This window comes from Pleurodeles waltl, chromosome 10 (genome assembly GCF_031143425.1).
Source record: "Pleurodeles waltl isolate 20211129_DDA chromosome 10, aPleWal1.hap1.20221129, whole genome shotgun sequence".
NCBI classification, from domain to species: Eukaryota; Metazoa; Chordata; class Amphibia; order Caudata; family Salamandridae; genus Pleurodeles; species Pleurodeles waltl.
In genome coordinates, this window is record NC_090449.1 from 1,984,981 (window position 1) to 2,003,831 (window position 18,851).

Sequence of the window (18,851 nt, forward strand, 5' to 3'; positions counted from 1 at the left end):
GTGGTCGAGCAGTAGGCTTATCAAAGGAGTAGTGTTAAGCATTTGTTGTACATACACACAGGCAATAAATGAGGAACACACACTCGGAGACAAATCCAGCCAATAGGTTTTGTTATAGAAACATATCTTTTCTTAGTTTATTTTAAGAACCACAGGTTCAAATTCTACATGTAATATCTCATTTGAAAGGTATTGCAGGTAAGTACTCTAGGAACTTTGAATAATCACAGTAGCATATATACTTTTTACATAAAACACAATAAGCTGTTTTAAAAGTGGACACAGTGCAATTTTCACAGTTCCTGGGGGAGGTAAATTGATGTTAGTTTTAACAGGTAAGTAAGTCACTTACAGGTTTCAATTTTGGGTCCAAGGTAGCCCACCGTTGGGGGTTCAGAGCAACCCCAAAGTTATCACACCAGCAGCTCAGAGCCGGTCAGGTGCACAGGTCAGAGGTGCCCAAAACACATAGGCTTCAATGGAGAGAAGGGGGTGCCCCGGTTCCAGTCTGCCAGCAGGTAAGTACCCTCGTCTTGGGAGGGCAGACCAGGGGGGTTTTGTAGGGCACCGGGGGGGGGGGGACACATGCCCACACAGAAAGTACACCCTCAGCAGCGCGGCGGCGGCCGGGTGCAGTGTGCAAACACGCGTCAGGTTTTCAATGGTTTCCTATGAGAGATCAAGGGATCTCTTCAGCGTTGCAGGCAGGCAAGGGGGGGCTCCTCGGGGTAGCCACCACCTGGGCAAGGGAGAGGGCCTCTTGGGGGTCACTCCTGCACAGGAGTTCTGTTCCTTCAGGTGCTGGGGGCTGCGGGTGCAGGGTCTTTTCCAGCCGTCGGGAAAGGGAGTTCAGGCAGTCGCGGTCAGGGGGAGCCTCGGGATTCCCTCTGCAGGCGTCGCTGTGGGGGCTCAGGGGGGACAACTTTGGTTACTCACAGTCTTGGAGTCGCCGGAGGGTCCTCCCTGAGGTGTTGGTTCTCCACCAGTCGAGTCGGGGTCGCCGGGTGCAGTGTTGCAAGTCTCACGCTTCTTGCGGGGAGTTGCAGGGGTCTTTAAATCTGCTACTTGAAACAAAGTTGCAGTTCTTTTGGAGCAGGGCCGCTGACCTCCGGAGTTTCTTGTCTTTCTCGAAGCAGGGCAGTCCTCAGAGGATTCAGAGGTCGCTGGTCCCTTGGAAAGCGTCGCTGGAGCAGGTTTCTTTGGAAGGCAGAAGACAGGCCGGTGAGTCTGGGGCCAAAGCAGTTGGTGTTCTTCCTCTGCAGGGGTTTTTCAGCTCAGCAGTCCTCTTCTTGTAGTTTCAGGAATCTAAATTCTTAGGTTCAGGGGAGCCCTTAAATACCAAATTTAAGGGTGTGTTTAGGTCTGGGGGGTTAGTAGCCAATGGCTACTAGCCCTGAGGGTGGGTACACCCTCTTTGTGCCTCCTCCCAAGGGGAGGGGGTCACATCCCTAATCCTATTGGGGGAATCCTCCTTCTACAAGATGGAGGATTTCTAAAAGTCAGTCACCTCAGCTCAGGACACCTTAGGGGCTGTCCTGACTGGTCAGTGACTCCTCGTTTTTCTCATTATCTCTCCTCGACTTGCCGCCAAAAGTGGGGGCTGGGTCCAGGGGGCGGGCATCTCCACTAGCTGGAGTGCCCTGGGGCATTGTAACACGAAGCTTGAGCCTTTGAAGCTCACTGCTAGGTGTTACAGTTCCTGCAGGGGGGAGGTGTGAAGCACCTCCACCCGGAGCAGGCTTTGTTTCTGTCCTCGGAGGGCACAAAGGCTCTCACCGCATGAGGTCAAACTCGTCTCCGCAGCAGGCTGGCACAGACCAGTCAGTCCTGCACTGAACAATTGGGTAAACTACAGGGGGCATCTCGAAGATGCTCTCTGTGTGCATTTTTTTATAAATCCAACACTGGCATCAGTGTGGGTTTATTATTCTGAGAAGTTTGATACCAAACTTCCCAGTTTTCAGTGTAGCCATTATGGAGCTGTGGAGTTCGTTTTTGACAGACTCCCAGCCCATATACTCTTATGGCTACCCTGCACTTACAATGTCTAAGGTTTTGCTTAGACACTGTAGGGGCATAGTGCTCATGCACATATGCCCTCACCTGTGGTATAGTGCACCCTGGCTTAAGGCTGTAAGGCCTACTAGAGGGGTGACTTACCTATGCCACAGGCAGTGTGAGGTTGGCATGGCACCCTGAGGGGAGTGCCATGTCGACTTAGTCATTTTCTCCCCACCAGCACACACAAGCTGGCAAGCAGTGTGTCTGTGCTGAGTGAGGGGTCCCTAGGGTGGCATAAGACATGCTGCAGCCCTTAGAGACCTTCCCTGGCATCAGGGCCCTTGGTACCAGGGGTACCAGTTACAAGGGACTTACCTAGGTGCCAGGGTTGTGCCAATTGTGGAAACAATGGTACATTTTAGGTGAAAGAACACTGGCTCACCCCCTTTGTTACAGCACCCCAGGGCACTCCAGCTAGTGGAGTTGCCCGCCCCCTCCGGCCACGGCCCCACTTTTGGCGGCAAGGCCGGAGGAGATAATGAGAAAAACAAGGAGTGGTCACTGGCCAGTCAGGACAGCCCCTAAGGTGTCCTGAGCTGAGGTGACCCTAACTTTTAGAAATCCTCCATCTTGCAGATGGAGTATTCCCCCAATAGGATTAGGGATGTGCCCCCCTCCCCTCAGGGAGGAGGCACAAAGAGGGTGTACCCACCCTCCGGGCTAGTAGCCATTGGCTACTAACCCCCCAGACCTAAACACACCCTTAAATTTAGTATTTAAGGGCTCCCCAGAACCTAGGAAACTAGATTCCTGCAACCTAAGAGAAGGACTGCTAAGCTGAAAAACCCTGCAGAGAAGACGGAGACACCAACTGCTTTGACCCCAGCTCTACCGGCCTGTCTCCCCACTTCTAAAGACACTGCTCCAGCGATGCTTTCCACAGGGACCAGAGACCTCTGAAGCCTCAGAGGACTACCCTGCATCTAGAAGGACCACGAACTCCAGAGGACAGCAGCTCTGTTCACCAAAGACTGCAACTTTGAAACAAAGAAGCAACTTTGCAACAACTTGCGTTTCCCGCCGGAAGCGTGAGACTTGACACTCTGCACTCGACGCCCCCGGCTCGACTTGTGGAGAACAAACACTTCAGGGAGGACTCACCGGCGACTGCGAGACCGTGAGTAGCCAGAGTTGCCCCCCTGAGCCCCCACAGCGATGCCTGCAGAGGGAATCCAGAGGCTCCCCCTGACCGCGACTGCCTGCTTCTAAGATCCGACGCCTGATAAAGACTCTGCACCTGCAGTCCCCAGGACCTGAAGGATCCGACCTCCAGTGCAGGAGCGACCCCCAGGTGGCCCTCTCTCTTGCCCAGGTGGTGGCTACCCCGAGGAGCCCCCCCTCCCCCTTGCCTGCCTGCATCGCTGAAGAGACCCCTTGGTCTCCCATTGGTTTCAATTGAAAACCCGACGCTTGTTTGCACACTGCACCCGGCCGCCCCCGTGCCGCCGAGGGTGTACTTTTTGTGTGGGCTTTTCCCCCCCGGTGCCCTACAAAACCCCCCTGGTCTGCCCTCCGAAGACACGGGTACTTACCTGCTGGCAGACTGGAACCGGGGCACCCCCTTCTCCATTGAAGCCTATGCATTTTGGGCACCACTTTGACCTCTGCACCTGACCTGAGCTGCTGGTGTGGTAACTTTGGGGTTGCTCTGAACCCCCAACGGTGGGCTACCTTGGACCCAAACTTGAACCCCGTAGGTGGTTTACTTACCTGCAAAAACTAACACTCTTACTCCCCCTAGGAACGGTTGAAAATTGCACTGTCTAGTTTAAAAATAGCTACATGTGATTTATGTGAAAACTGTATGTAAAGAAATGGCTCCCTGTTGCAGTTACCCCCCACTTTTTGCCTGATACTGATGCTGACTTGACTGAGAAGAGTGCTGGGACCCTGCTAACCAGGCCCCAGCACCAGTGTTCCTTCACCTAAAATGTACCATTGTATCCACAATTGGCACACCCTGGCATTCAGATAAGTCCCTTGTAACTGGTACTGCTAGTACCAAGGGCCCTGATGCCAAGGAAGGTCTCTAAGGGCTGCAGCATGTCTTATGCCACCCTAGAGACCCCTCACTCAGCACAGACACACTGCTTACCAGCTTGTGTGTGCTAGTGAGAACAAACTGAGTAAGTCGACATGGCACTCCCCTCAGGGTGCCATGCCAGCCTCTCACTGCCTATGCAGTATAGATAAGACACCCCTCTAGCAGGCCTTACAGCCCTAAGGCAGGGTGCACTATACCATAGGTGAGGGTACCAGTGCATGAGCACTGTGCCCCTACAGTGTCTAAACAAAACCTTAGACATTGTAAGTGCAGGGTAGCCATAAGAGTATATGGTCTGGGAGTCTGTTTTACACGAACTCCACAGCACCATAATGGCTACACTGAAAACTGGGAAGTTTGGTATCAAACTTCTCAGCACAATAAATGCACACTGATGCCAGTGTACATTTTATTGTAAAATACACCCCAGAGGGCACCTTAGAGGTGCCCCCTGAAACTTAACCGACTATCTGTGTAGGCTGACTAGTTTTAGCAGCCTGCCACACTAGCGACATGTTGCTGGCCCCATGGGGAGAGTGCCTTTGTCACTCTGAGGCCAGTAACAAAGCCTGCACTGGGTGGAGATGCTAACACCTCCCCCAGGCAGGAATTGTCACACCTGGCGGTGAGCCTCAAAGGCTCACCTCCTTTGTGCCAACCCAGCAGGACACTCCAGCTAGTGGAGTTGCCCGCCCCCTCCGGCCAGGCCCCACTTTTGGCGGCAAGGCCGGAGAAAATAATGAGAAAAACAAGGAGGAGTCACTGGCCAGTCAGGACAGCCCCTAAGGTGTCCTGAGCTGAAGTGACTCTAACTTTTAGAAATCCTCCATCTTGCAGATGGAGGATTCCCCCAATAGGGTTAGGATTGTGACCCCCTCCCCTTGGGAGGAGGCACAAAGAGAGTGTACCCACCCTCAGGGCTAGTAGCCATTGGCTACTAACCCCCCAGACCTAAACACGCCCTTAAATTTAGTATTTAAGGGCTACCCTGAACCCTAGAAAATTAGATTCCTGCAACTACAAGAAGGACTGCCCAGCTGAAAACCCCTGCAGCGGAAGACCAGAAGACGACAACTGCCTTGGCTCCAGAAACTCACCGGCCTGTCTCCTGCCTTCCAAAGATCCTGCTCCAGCGACGCCTTCCAAAGGGACCAGCGACCTCGACATCCTCTGAGGACTGCCCCTGCTTCGAAAAGACAAGAAACTCCCGAGGACAGCGGACCTGCTCCAAGAAAAGCTGCAACTTTGTTTCCAGCAACTTTAAAGAACCCTGCAAGCTCCCCGCAAGAAGCGTGAGACTTGCAACACTGCACCCGGCGACCCCGACTCGGCTGGTGGAGATCCGACACCTCAGGAGGGACCCCAGGACTACTCTGATACTGTGAGTACCAAAACCTGTCCCCCCTGAGCCCCCACAGCGCCGCCTGCAGAGGGAATCCCGAGGCTTCCCCTGACCGCGACTCTTTGAATCCAAAATCCCGACACCTGGGAGAGACCCTGCACCCGCAGCCCCCAGGACCTGAAGGACCGGACTTTCACTGGAGAAGTGACCCCCAGGAGTCCCTCTCCCTTGCCCAAGTGGAGGTTTCCCCGAGGAACCCCCCCCTTGCCTGCCTGCAGCGCTGAAGAGATCCCGAGATCTCTCATAGACTAACATTGCGAACCCGACGCTTGTTTCTACACTGCACCCGGCCGCCCCCCGCGCCGCTGAGGGTGAAATTTCTGTGTGGACTTGTGTCCCCCCCGGTGCCCTACAAAACCCCCCTGGTCTGCCCTCCGAAGACGCGGGTACTTACCTGCAAGCAGACCGGAACCGGGGCACCCCCTTCTCTCCATTCTAGCCTATGCGTTTTGGGCACCACTTTGAACTCTGCACCTGACCGGCCCTGAGCTGCTGGTGTGGTGACTTTGGGGTTGCTCTGAACCCCCAACGGTGGGCTACCTTGGACCAAGAACTAAGCCCTGTAAGTGTCTTACTTACCTTTACCTCCCCTAGGAACTGTGAAAATTGCACTGTGTCCACTTTTAAAACCGCTATTTGTGAATAACTTGAAAAGTATACATGCAATTTTGATGATTTGAAGTTCCTAAAGTACTTACCTGCAATACCTTTCGAATGAGATATTACATGTAAAATTTGAACCTGTGGTTCTTAAAATAAACTAAGAAAAGATATTTTTCTATACAAAAACCTATTGGCTGGATTTGTCTCTGAGTGTGTGTACCTCATTTATTGTCTATGTGTATGTACCACAAATGCTTAACACTACTCCTTGGATAAGCCTACTGCTCGACCACACTACCACAAAATAGAGCATTAGTATTATCTCTTTTTGCCACTATCTTACCTCTAAGGGGAACCCTTGGACTCTGTGCATGCTATTCCTTACTTTGAAATAGCACATACAGAGCCAACTTCCTACACTGTATATGCTATTTTGCTAATTCAAAGTTCCTAAAGTACCTACCTACAGTACCTTTCATTTGAAGTATTACATGTAAATCTTGAACCTGTGGTTCTTAAAATAAACTAAGAAAATATATTTTTCTATACAAAAACCTATTGGCTGGATTTGTCTCTGAGTGTGTGTACCTCATTTATTGTCTATGTGTATGTACCACAAATGCTTAACACTACTCCTTGGATAAGCCTACTGCTCGACCACACTTCCACAAAATAGAGCATTAGTATTATCTCTTTTTGCCACTATCTTACCTCTAAAGGGAACCCTTGGACTCTGTGCATGCTATTCCTTACTTTGAAATAGTGCATACAGAGCCAACTTCCTACAGTCCTTTTGAGAAGTCACCCTTTTCTCATTTTCACACCAGTGTTTCTGACTGATACTGGTGGTAACCGACCCTGACACTGATGTGGGCTCTGCTAAACAGGCCCAAAGCCAGTGCTTTGAATAAAAGGTATATGGTCAAATGGTACAGTGTTATAATTCCAATTGGCAACGACAGACCCTGTAAGTCCCTAGTAGATAGTAGGGCATGAGGAATCTAAACTACCTATAAGTCCCTTGTGTACATTAGGGCAGGGAAGTTAATAGCCGCAGTAGATTTCTGCAGTGGAGTGTGCACTGCTTTGTTTTTAAAGGCAGCCATCCCTTGTAGAGCATCTTTGGAAAGTAAAATGTGTGCAAATTTGACTTTGGGATTTGAGGTGCTTTCCAGGTGATAAACCACCTTATTTTTATATGTCACCCCAGGGTCTCCCCTACATGCCCCAGGTGTAGGGTGCTATTGTAACTATAAGCCAGGACATTATAAAAAATGTTGTATATGCCCTGGTGAGGGAAATACTGCACGTTTCATTTTCCGCGTCGTAGATACTTAGCTCTATAGGATAAAATGGCAATAGCATAAGAATGGCTAGGAGGGAACTACATTTGTCATGAAAGGACTCAATTGAATGGTAATGATAAATCCAGCAACTTGCCATTTTTGAATTTTTCATAACTGATACAGAAAATAAGTTATTAGACTTTTTCTGTAAGCCAAATTCCATCCTGTTAGGGGTCTCTCCTAGTTGGTCAACCCCAACAGGATTAGCCAGGCAGATTGGATGAGGTGAAGATTGGCCTGCACTGAGTGAAGGTTATCTGGTGGGAGAAGAAGGCAGATATTGAAGCCAGGCCAGGAGGGGGGGCTGGGTGAATCAAGCGGAGGCTTCAAAAGGATACCAGTGGGAAAGGAATGTAGTCAGGCCTGCCCTCTCACCCCTGTACCCCTCAGGTGGATGGTGGGTTTAGGAAAAAAACGTGCAGATGTCCAGGGGGGGGGGGGGGGGGGGGGAGTTAAAATGAGCTACACTAGGGTGTTGGTTTAACAAGATCTTACACCTCTGGAGGAAAATCATCCCTCTTGGAGTGTTGAACAGTGCTTCATGGGACAAGAGGCCATGCTTTGAAGGGAGTTGTCATGCCTCTGGGTGGCACCATGCAGCTCATTGGACAAGGATGCCCACTGACTGTCCCCCAAGATGATTGAATGAAAGTGGCTAATCTGCATTGGAATTCGGATCTTCTGCCTGAAACCGTAAGAAGCACTTCCCTGCTGGAACCCTGGGCTGCAACCAAGAGGACTGCATACTGAAGTATTTGACTGGGACAACATCCCCAAGGACTTTGCCTTCCTTTTAAAGGGACTCAGTTGTAGACCTCTTTAAAGCAAGAGGTTAAAAGATTTTCCTTGCACCAGCTTCCACAAAAGTCCCCAGCCTGGAGTGTGTCCAGTGGACTTGCAAGGATTTGGCCAGGAGCATTGTGGGAATTGAAGTTCCAACCTTCCTGGCGCCTTCTCAGGGCTCGTAACCCTCTGATTTGTGTTTTGGACACTTTGAGACCCAAAGGAAAACTCCTGGAAGGACCTCCAGAAGTTTTGAGCAACTTTCGTAAAAAGCTTCACAAGTGGACTGACTCGTCGTGATACAAGCTGACTACTTTCAAACTCCACCTAGCCAAGATTTCAGGTTCGTCCCGGTGAAAGCTCTGGAACTCCAGACAACGAGGATTTGACCGGGGTCTTGTGGAAAAGCAATCCCACAGCATTGCAACGAAATGGACTACCTGATGAGGACTGCATGACGGCAAGAGGGGAAAAACTCCAGAAAAGTTTGTGTGAAAGTAAAATTTTGACCAAGGTCTTTCACCTAGTGTATTTAAGCAAAGGTGCATGACAGTTGCCCTCAATTTTGATTTTGTCCCGGTCAAGCACGACCAGATGCCCTTGGTTGGCGCTATAAATTTCTAAGCACTGGAACACCCCCCCCCCCCCCCCCCCCCCCCTAAAAAAAAAAAAAAAAAAAAAAAAAAAAAACATTTTTTGAAAATCATATCTCCAGCTTCCTGTACTGTATTGTGGTCATTTTGGTGTCCTTTAAAAGAGAAAAAAAATATAGATATATATTTTTTTAAATACATCAGTGGGATTTTTATTGTGTTGTCTTGCGTATTTACTGTATTGGTGTATTTAAATGCTTTACCTACCTGTCTCCTAAGTAAAGCCTGCCTGCTCGCTGCCAGGGGCTGCTGTGTGAGACCTTGACTAGACCCAAAACTCTGCGGGCATTATTTCTAGTGGTAGGTGCGTACTTACCTCTACTAATAACCAGACTCCAACAGTCCTGTACCGACTGTGCTTTTCTGCAGATTGGGTTTCTTTCACTGCCATGACAGTGGTGTTGTCCTTCTGGCTCTGTACCAGCCATGCTTGTCTGCTGAGTGGCTTTTAGTGCAGTGATAATCCTGTCACCCCACTGGTTCTGTACCTGCTATGGTAGTCTGCTAATTTGCTCTCTTACTTTGGTGATAGTGGTGTGTCACGGCACTGGTCCCCTGCCGTCTGCGCTTATCTGCAGATTGACTCTCCAACTGCGGTGTTGGTCATGTCACCTTTCTGATCTTCCATTGCTCCGCTTGTCTACAGGCGGACTCCCTCAATGGAGTGTTGGTGGTGTCGCCCCTATGGTCCTCTGTGGCTCCGCTTGTCTACAGGCGGACTCCCTCAAAAGGGGCCTCTGTGGCTCTGCTTGTCTACAGGCGGACTCCCTCAATGGAGTGTTGGTGGTGTCGCCCCTATGGTCCTCTGTGGCTCCGCTTGTCTACAGACGGACTCCCTCAATGGAGTGTTGGTGGTGTCGCCCCTATGGTCCTCTGTGGCTCCGCTTGTCTACAGGCGGACTCCCTCAATGGAGTGTTGGTGGTGTCGCCCCCTATGGTCCTCTGTGGCTCCTCTTGTCTACAGGCAGACTCCCTCAATGGAGTGTTGGTGGTGTCGCCCCTCTGCACCAGCTGGGCTCGCCTACATTTTCTCATTTTTACTGCCGTTTCACCCCAATGGTCCACTACAGACTCTGCTTGTCCACAGATTTGCTCTTTTACTGCTGTTAGTGGTGTCACTCTGCTTGTTCAAGAACGTCGGTGGTGGTTCTAAAACTAGTAAAATAAAACTTTTCTAACTTAATTTTCATGTTCTTCACTGTCCATTATTTTTCTTTCCTCAGCCTGAACCAACTGAAGAAGATATTGAGAAGAATCCTGAACTCAAGAAACTTCAGATTTATGGCGCTGGCCCCAAAATGATGGGACTGGGTCTGATGGCAAAGGAGAAGGCGCTCCGGAGGAAAGGTGAGGAAGTACTGCTAACATTCATGGTAACATTTGAGACCTAGTAAGTCTGGTGGTGGCTAAACAACTAGGAAATGGCTGCCTAGTTTTCTCCTCCGTACGTACACTGGAAGGCTGATAACTGTACTCTTGCTTGATTGTGTGGTGGTGGGTGTGTAGTGACTGCTCTTCCTACACCGATGTATTGTATTGTAATCGTATGTTCGATGGCATCTGTCGCTGTAGATACACATGGTATGCATGAGCTCGCCATCTGGTGTTGGGTCGGAGTGTTACAAGTTGTTTTTCTTCGAAGAAGTGTTTTCGAGTCACGGGACCGAGTGACTCCACCTTCTGTGCTCATTGCGCATGGGCGTTGACTCCATCTTCGATTGTTTTCTTTCCGCCATCGGGTTCGGACGTGTTCCTGTCGCTCCGAGTTTCGGAACGGAAAGATAGCTGAAGACGGAAGATTTTCGACGGTATCGTTGCGATCCGGTTAGAGATAGACACATACGACGACGCGTTGAACATCGAAGCGCCTCGGTGCCCTTCGGGGTAGATTTCGGCACCCCGTCGGGGCCTAGTCGGCCCGACCGCGTGGAGGACAACGCCGATGGATCGGACCCCGTTTCGATTCTGCCCCGAATGCCACAACAAATATCCTTATACGGACCTACACTCGGTCTGTAATCTGTGCCTGTCACCCGAGCACAGCGAAGAATCCTGTGAGGCCTGTCGGGCGTTCCGGTCCCGAAAAACTCTGCGCGACCGTCGAGCGAGAAGACTCCAGATGGCGTCCACGCCAAAAGAGCGTCCACAGTTCGAGACAGAAGAGGAACAGGAGGAATCCTTTTCCATCCAGGACTCAGACTCCGACGAGCTACACTCTACAAGAACTGTGAGTAAGACGTCGAGATCAAACCTTAAAAAAGGAAAGAAGGCCCAGGGGACGCCACTGCCAACCGGCCATGGCTCCACCCAAATTCTCGGTGACCAACAATCGGCACCGAAAAAGGCCCATTCAGTGTCGAGATCGTCCGACTTCGGTCGAGACACCGGCACGCAGCCTCCTCGGGACCGAGAGAGTGCTAAACAGAAGCATCGACACCGAGAGTTCGGTGTCGACACGGATCGACGCCGAGACAGTGGCGCCGAAGACCATAGAGGCCAGGAATTTTCGGCACAGAAAAAGAGGAAGGTTACCTCGGAGCCGAAAAAACAATCGACTGGGTTTTCGGAGCCGAAAAAAGCGACATCAGACCCTGTTTCTGGCTCCTACACTGAAGAGCATTCTATGTCTTCTCAAATGAAGAAACATAGATTTGAACAAGAACTGCAATCCACTGACGTGGATCACACGCAAAAGCGTATCTTTATTCAGCAGGGGACTGGGAAGATCAGTACCCTTCCACCTGTCAAACGAAAGAGAACGCTTCAGTTTACTCCTCAGCAACAAACAGCACAAAAGGTAACACCTCCTCCCTCGCCTCCACCTGTAACTCCGGCTTCGCCAACTTACACCCCGTCACATTCGCCAGCTCACACCGCCATGAGCCACGATGACCAAGATCAGGATGCGTGGGACTTGTATGACGCACCAGTGTCTGATAACAGCCCAGACACATACCCAACTAGGCCATCACCACCGGAAGACAGCACAGCCTACTCACAAGTGGTGGCTAGAGCAGCATTATTCCATAATGTGGAACTACACTCGGAACAAGTAGAGGATGATTTTTTATTTAACACCCTCTCCTCAACCCACAGCTCCTACCAAAGCCTGCCGATGCTCCCAGGCATGCTACGCCATGCAAAGGACATTTTCAAGGAGCCAGTTAAAAGTAGGGCAGTGACGCCTAGGGTGGACAAAAAGTATAAGGCGCCTCCTACGGACCCTGTATTCATCACCTCTCAGCTGCCACCAGACTCTGTGGTGGTAGGGGCTGCCAGAAAACGGGCAAACTCACACACTTCTGGGGATGCCCCTCCCCCAGATAAAGAAAGTAGGAAGTTCGATGCAGCCGGGAAGAGGGTTGCTGTCCAAGCAGCAAACCAGTGGCGCATCGCAAATTCACAAGCGCTGCTAGCGCGATACGACAGAGCCCACTGGGATGAGATGCAGCATCTCATTGAACATCTCCCAAAAGATCTGCAAAAAAGAGCAAAACAGGTTGTTGAGGAGGGTCAAAACATTTCCAACAATCAAATACGCTCCTCCATGGATGCAGCAGACACGGCCGCAAGAACCATTAATACGTCGGTTACCATCCGTAGGCACGCATGGCTCAGAACGTCTGGATTCAAGCCAGAAATTCAGCAGGCAGTGCTTAACATGCCAGTAAACGAGAAACTTCTGTTCGGTCCGGAGGTCGACACAGCCATAGAAAAGCTCAAGAAGGACACTGACACTGCCAAGGCCATGGGCGCACTCTACTCCCCGCAGAGCAGAGGATCTTATAACACCTTCCGCAAAACACCTTTTAGAGGAGGGTTTCGGGGTCAGGCCACACAAGCTAGCACCTCACAGTCCGCACCGCCCACCTACCAGGGACAGTATAGGGGAGGTTTTCGGGGCCAGTATAGAGGGGGGCAATTTCCTAGAAATAGAGGAAGATTTCAAAGCCCCAAAACAACTACCAACAAGCAGTGACTCACACGTCACTCACCCCTCCCACACAACACCAGTGGGGGGGAGGATACATCAATATTACGAAGCATGGGACAAAATAACTACAGACACATGGGTCCTAGCAATTATCCAACATGGTTATTGCATAGAATTCATGCAATTCCCTCCAGACATACCACCAAAATCACAAAATTTATCAAAATACCATTCACAGCTTCTAGAGATAGAAGTTCAAGCACTACTGCAAAAAAATGCAATAGAATTAGTACCAAGCACACAAATAAACACAGGAGTTTATTCACTGTACTTCTTGATACCAAAAAAGGACGAAACACTGAGACCAATTCTAGACCTCAGGGTAGTAAACACATTCATCAAATCAGACCACTTTCACATGGTCACACTACAAGAAGTGTTACCATTGCTCAGAAAACACGACTACATGACAACCCTAGACCTCAAGGACGCATATTTCCATATACCAATACATCAATCACACAGGAAATATCTAAGGTTTGTATTCAAAGGAATACATTACCAATTCAAAGTATTGCCTTTTGGTTTAACAACCGCTCCAAGAGTATTCACAAAATGCCTAGCAGTAGTCGCTGCACACATCAGAAGGCAGCAAATACATGTGTTCCCGTATCTAGACGACTGGCTAATCAAAACCAGTTCGCTCACACAATGCTCAAACCACACAAATCAAGTCATACAAACCCTCTACAATCTAGGGTTCACCGTCAACTTTGCAAAATCAAACATTCTGCCAAGCAAAGTACAGCAATATCTAGGAGCCATAATAGACACGACAAAAGGAGTAGCAACGCCAACTCCACAAAGGATCCACAATTTCAACAGGGTCATTCAACACATGTCTCCAAACCAAACAATACAAGCAAGAACAATACTACAGCTCCTAGGCATGATGTCCTCATGCATAGCCATTGTCCCAAACGCAAGACTGCACATGAGGCCCTTACAACAGTGCCTAGCCTCACAGTGGTCTCAAGCACAGGGTCACCTTCTAGATCTGGTGTTGCTAGACCGCCAAACTTACCTATCGCTTCTATGGTGGAACAGTATAAATTTAAACAGAGGGCGGCCTTTCCAAGACCCAGTGCCACAGTACGTAATAACAGATGCTTCCATGACAGGGTGGGGAGCACATCTCAATCAACACAACATAAGAGGACAATGGAACATACATCAAACAAAACTGCATATAAATCATCTAGAATTATTAGCAGTTTTTCAAGCACTAAAAGCTTTCCAACCAATCATAACCCACAAATACATCCTTGTCAAAACAGACAACATGACAACGATGTATTATCTAAACAAACAAGGAGGAACACATTCAACGCAGTTAAGCTTGTTAGCTCAAAAAATATGGAAGTGGGCAATCCACCATCAAATTGGTCTAATAGCACAGTTTATTCCGGGGATCCAGAATCAGCTGGCAGACAATCTCTCTCGAGATCACCAGCAAGTCCACGAATGGGAAATCCACCCACAAATTCTGAACACCTACTTCACACTCTGGGGAACACCACAAATAGACTTATTTGCAACAAAAGAGAACGCAAAATGCCAAAACTTCGCGTCCAGATACCCACACAAGCAATCCCAAGGCAATGCCCTATGGATGAACTGGTCAGGAATATTTGCTTACGCTTTTCCTCCTCTCCCTCTCCTTCCTTACCTAGTAAACAAATTGAGTCAAAACAAACTCAAACTCATTTTAATAGCACCAACGTGGGCAAGACAACCCTGGTACACAACACTGCTAGATCTGTCTGTAGTACCACACATCAAACTGCCCAACAAACCAGATCTGTTAACGCAACACAACCAACAGATCAGACACCCGGACCCAGCATCGCTGAATCTAGCAATCTGGCTCCTGAAATCCTAGAATTCGGACACTTACAACTTAGCCAAGAGTGTATGGAAGTCATAAAGCAGGCCAGAAGGCCATCCACTAGACACTGCTACGCAAGTAAGTGGAAAAGATTTGTTTGGTACTGCCATCATAATCAGATACAACCACTAGAGGCAAATCCAAAACATATAGTAAATTACTTGCTCCATTTACAAAAAGCAAAGCTAGCCTTCTCTTCTATTAAAATACACCTTGCAGCAATATCGGCATACCTGCAAACTACATATTCAACTTCCTTGTATAGAATACCAGTTATCAAAGCATTCATAGAAGGGCTTAAAAGAATTATACCACCAAGAACACCACCTGTTCCTTCATGGAACCTAAACGTGGTTCTAACAAGACTCATGGGCCCACCTTTCGAACCCATGCACTCTTGCGGAATACAATTCCTCACCTGGAAAGTTGCCTTTCTCATCGCCATTACATCTCTAAGAAGAGTAAGTGAAATTCAAGCGTTCACAACACAAGAACCTTTTATACAAATACATAAAAATAAGGTCGTCCTACGACCTAATCCAAAATTTTTACCAAAAGTTATTTCTCCATTCCATCTAAATCAAACGGTAGAACTACCAGTATTCTTCCCACAGCCAGATTCTGTGGCTGAAAGAGCACTACATACATTAGATGTCAAAAGAGCATTAATGTACTACATTGACAGAACGAAGAACATCAGAAAAACTAAACAGCTATTTATTGCATTCCAAAAACCTCATGCAGGTAACCCAATATCAAAACAAGGTATAGCCAGATGGATAGTTAAATGCATCCAAATCTGCTACCTTAAAGCAAAAAGACAACTGCCCATTACTCCCAGGGCACATTCAACAAGGAAAAAAGGTGCTTCAATGGCCTTTTTAGGAAACATCCCAATGCAAGAAATTTGTAAGGCAGCCACTTGGTCTACGCCTCACACATTCACCAAACACTACTGTATAGATGTGCTATCCGCACAACAAGCTACAGTAGGTCAAGCTGTATTAAGAACTCTATTTCAGACAACTTCTACTCCTACAGGCTAAACCACCGCTTATGGGGAACTAACTGCTTACTAGTCTATGCATACCATGTGTATCTACAGCGACAGATGCCATCGAACTGAAAATGTCACTTACCCAGTGTACATCTGTTCGTGGCATCAGTCGCTGAGATTCACATGGACCCACCCACCTCCCCGGAAGCCTGTAGCAGTTCAGAAGTTACCTTCAATTTTGTACATTTGTATATATATTACTTAATCCTTTAATAGGTACATACTTACATTTTTCATTGCGCGGGCACTATTACTATAGTACAACTCCTACCTCACCCTCTGCGGGGAAAACAATCGAAGATGGAGTCAACGCCCATGCGCAATGAGCACAGAAGGTGGAGTCACTCGGTCCCGTGACTCGAAAACACTTCTTCGAAGAAAAACAACTTGTAACACTCCGACCCAACACCAGATGGCGAGCTCATGCATACCATGTGAATCTCAGCGACTGATGCCACGAACAGATGTACACTGGGTAAGTGACATTTTCATTATATAGCGCTTACTACCCCTGACGAGGCGTCGAAGCGCTTTTCGATGAGTAGCACGCTACTCCGGAACCCAACAAGAATTAGTGATGGATTAGTATCATTTAATAATGAGTACAGTTTTAGTATTATTATGAGTTAATTTGAGCTGCGGATATGAGTTTGTTAGTTTGACTGGAGTAATGGAGGGGTGGAGGAGGAAAGAAATCTAAAAGTGTTAATTGGGAGTATATCCTTCATTTACTCAATCCAAAGTCTTGGGATGAATAAAGGGGGGCGGAGGGGGGAAGAGTATGTGGAAGGGTTAGGGAGAGCATAGTAGCAGGGTGAGATGAATGCAGGAGAATTTAGTAGGGTTGTGTGGGAGGTCAGAGGTAGAGTGAGGTTTGGGGAGTTAGATGTGGAGGTGGAGGGAAGAGCTTAGGCAGAGATATTTAGGAGATGAAAGTGGTCGAAGGGATTTGGGATGAGTCAGAGTGAGAATGGAGGATAGTTTGATAGAGACATGACATAAGAGTGATGAAAAATGAGAGCAGAAATTCATAGATATCTGGTATAACAACCCAAAAAACCAGGAGCCATGCAATGATCCACAACATGCCAAGCACAGAAACAACATATACACATACATACACACACACATATATATATATATATTTATACACACACACCCGAATACACACATATGCACATACAATACATAATTAGAATCATGGGTAAAAAATACTTAGTCAGACAGGTTTAAAAGAGTGTGTGTGTATTTTATTGTTATGACAGTAGCAATACATATTTTCCAAAGAAACTATAAATAAATAGAAATATACATATAATCTGAAAAAATATTTATCCACATAGGCATATGCAGTTCATAGTTGTTTGAAAAAGGTGGTTATGGACGAAAGAGCCAACTCTTGAGTAGTTTCCTGAAAACAAGAAAGATATCTGTGGCTCTTATAGTTGGGGGTAATGAATTCCATAGTTTTGCTGCTTGGACGGAGAAGGATGTACCACCTACAGTCTTTTTCTTGTATGGTGGTGTTCTAAGGTGGGGTGCCAGTCTTGAGCGGAGGGTTCTTTGTTGGATGTATTTGGTAATTTTCTTTCTGATAAAAAGCGGTCCTGTTCCATGTATAGCTTTGTGGGTGATACAAAGCAGTTTGAAAGGGCATCTTCTGGCAACGGGTAACCAGTGTAGTGCTCTCCAGGCAGGGGAGATGTGGTCTTGCGGCTTTTTATGTACTAGTAGCCTGGCTGCGGAATTCTGGATACGTTGTAGTTTTTTCATAACAGATAGAGATGATCCATGGTAGAGGCTATTGGCATAATCCAGTTTGGATAATACAAGTGAGATAGTAGCTTGCACCTTGTGTGGAAATCCGAGGTGGGGGAAGATGTGTCGTAAAGTCTTTAAGGTGATGAAGCTTGTGCGTGCTAATTTGTCTACTTGGGTATTCAGTTAGCTTGGAATCCATGGTGATTCCTAGGTTTTTCACTTCCTTGGATAATTGAGGAGGTGGTCCGAGATCTTCAGGCCAGATGCACAGAGGGTCATAATTTTTCCAGTCACCACATATGAGTATTTCTGTTTTGGAGGTATTTAGTTTGAGATGGCTCCAGGTCATCCACTGATCAACGGCTCTGAGGCAACTGAAGATTTGTGACTTTTCATTGTTTTTGGGGTCTTCTAATTGAAGTAGTATTTGTGTGTCATCTGCATAGTTGTAGCATGTGAGATGGAACTCATTGATCAGTTCTGGTAAAGATATCATGTAGATGTTAAAAAGCAAAGGTGAGATGATTGACCCTTGGGGGACCCTGTTTTTGTGAGGTAGGTTTCGGACGAGAAGGGGGGCGAGTGGATGAAATTCGCTCTTTTTTTGAGATAGGAAGTAATCCAGTTGAGAGCAATCCCTTGTATGCCGGCTTCGTGGAGTCTTTGAGTTAGGGTGTCATGCTCAACCGTATCAAAGGCAGCTGAGAGGTCCAAGAGAAGTAGTGCAGCAACTCCATTTCGGTCGACTGTGTCTTTAAGATCGTCCCAGATTGCCATGAGTGCCGATTCAGTGCTTCTTCCTGGGCGGAATCCAGTTTGGAAGTCTGAAAGTATAGAATTGTCTTCAATGAATTGTGACATCTGGGCGAATGCTGCTCTCTATCAATTTGCCCAGGAAAGGTCCATTTGTGATAGGTCTGTAGTTGTTGGAGTCTTGCGGGTCTAGGTTTGTTTTCTTTAATAATGATCGTATGTATGCCTTTTTCAGGTCTGTAGGAAAAGTTCCTGAAGTTAAAGAGTTGTTGATTCTTCTTACAGGTGTGGCAGCAGAAGTAGATAGCAGGATGTTCTTGAAGATTTGTGGTGGGCAAGGGTCAGAAGGGCAACCAGAAGGTCTGCTTGCTTTGACCAAATCCATAAATTCATCGTGGGATATTTGTTTGAAAGACTGTAGAGGTTGGGATGGTTTATTCTTAAAGGGTATTTTAGTAAAGGGGTTGGTGCTGATGCTTTTCTTCTGTTTTAAATAGGAGTCCAAT

The 18,851-nt window shown here is 47.8% G+C and overlaps 1 protein-coding gene across 4 annotated transcripts in view; it reads left to right on the forward strand.

Annotated features, from left to right (window-relative positions):
- The window catches only part of KDM5C (lysine demethylase 5C), a 457,813-nt gene that overhangs the window by 128,243 nt on the left and 310,719 nt on the right, over window positions 1-18,851 (forward strand). For all 4 annotated transcript variants that reach the window (XM_069209299.1, XM_069209300.1, XM_069209301.1 and 1 more), the window contains one exon: window positions 10,116-10,239. In XM_069209299.1, the coding sequence (XP_069065400.1) occupies window positions 10,116-10,239 (124 nt within the window). The remainder of the gene's footprint in view (window positions 1-10,115; window positions 10,240-18,851) is intronic.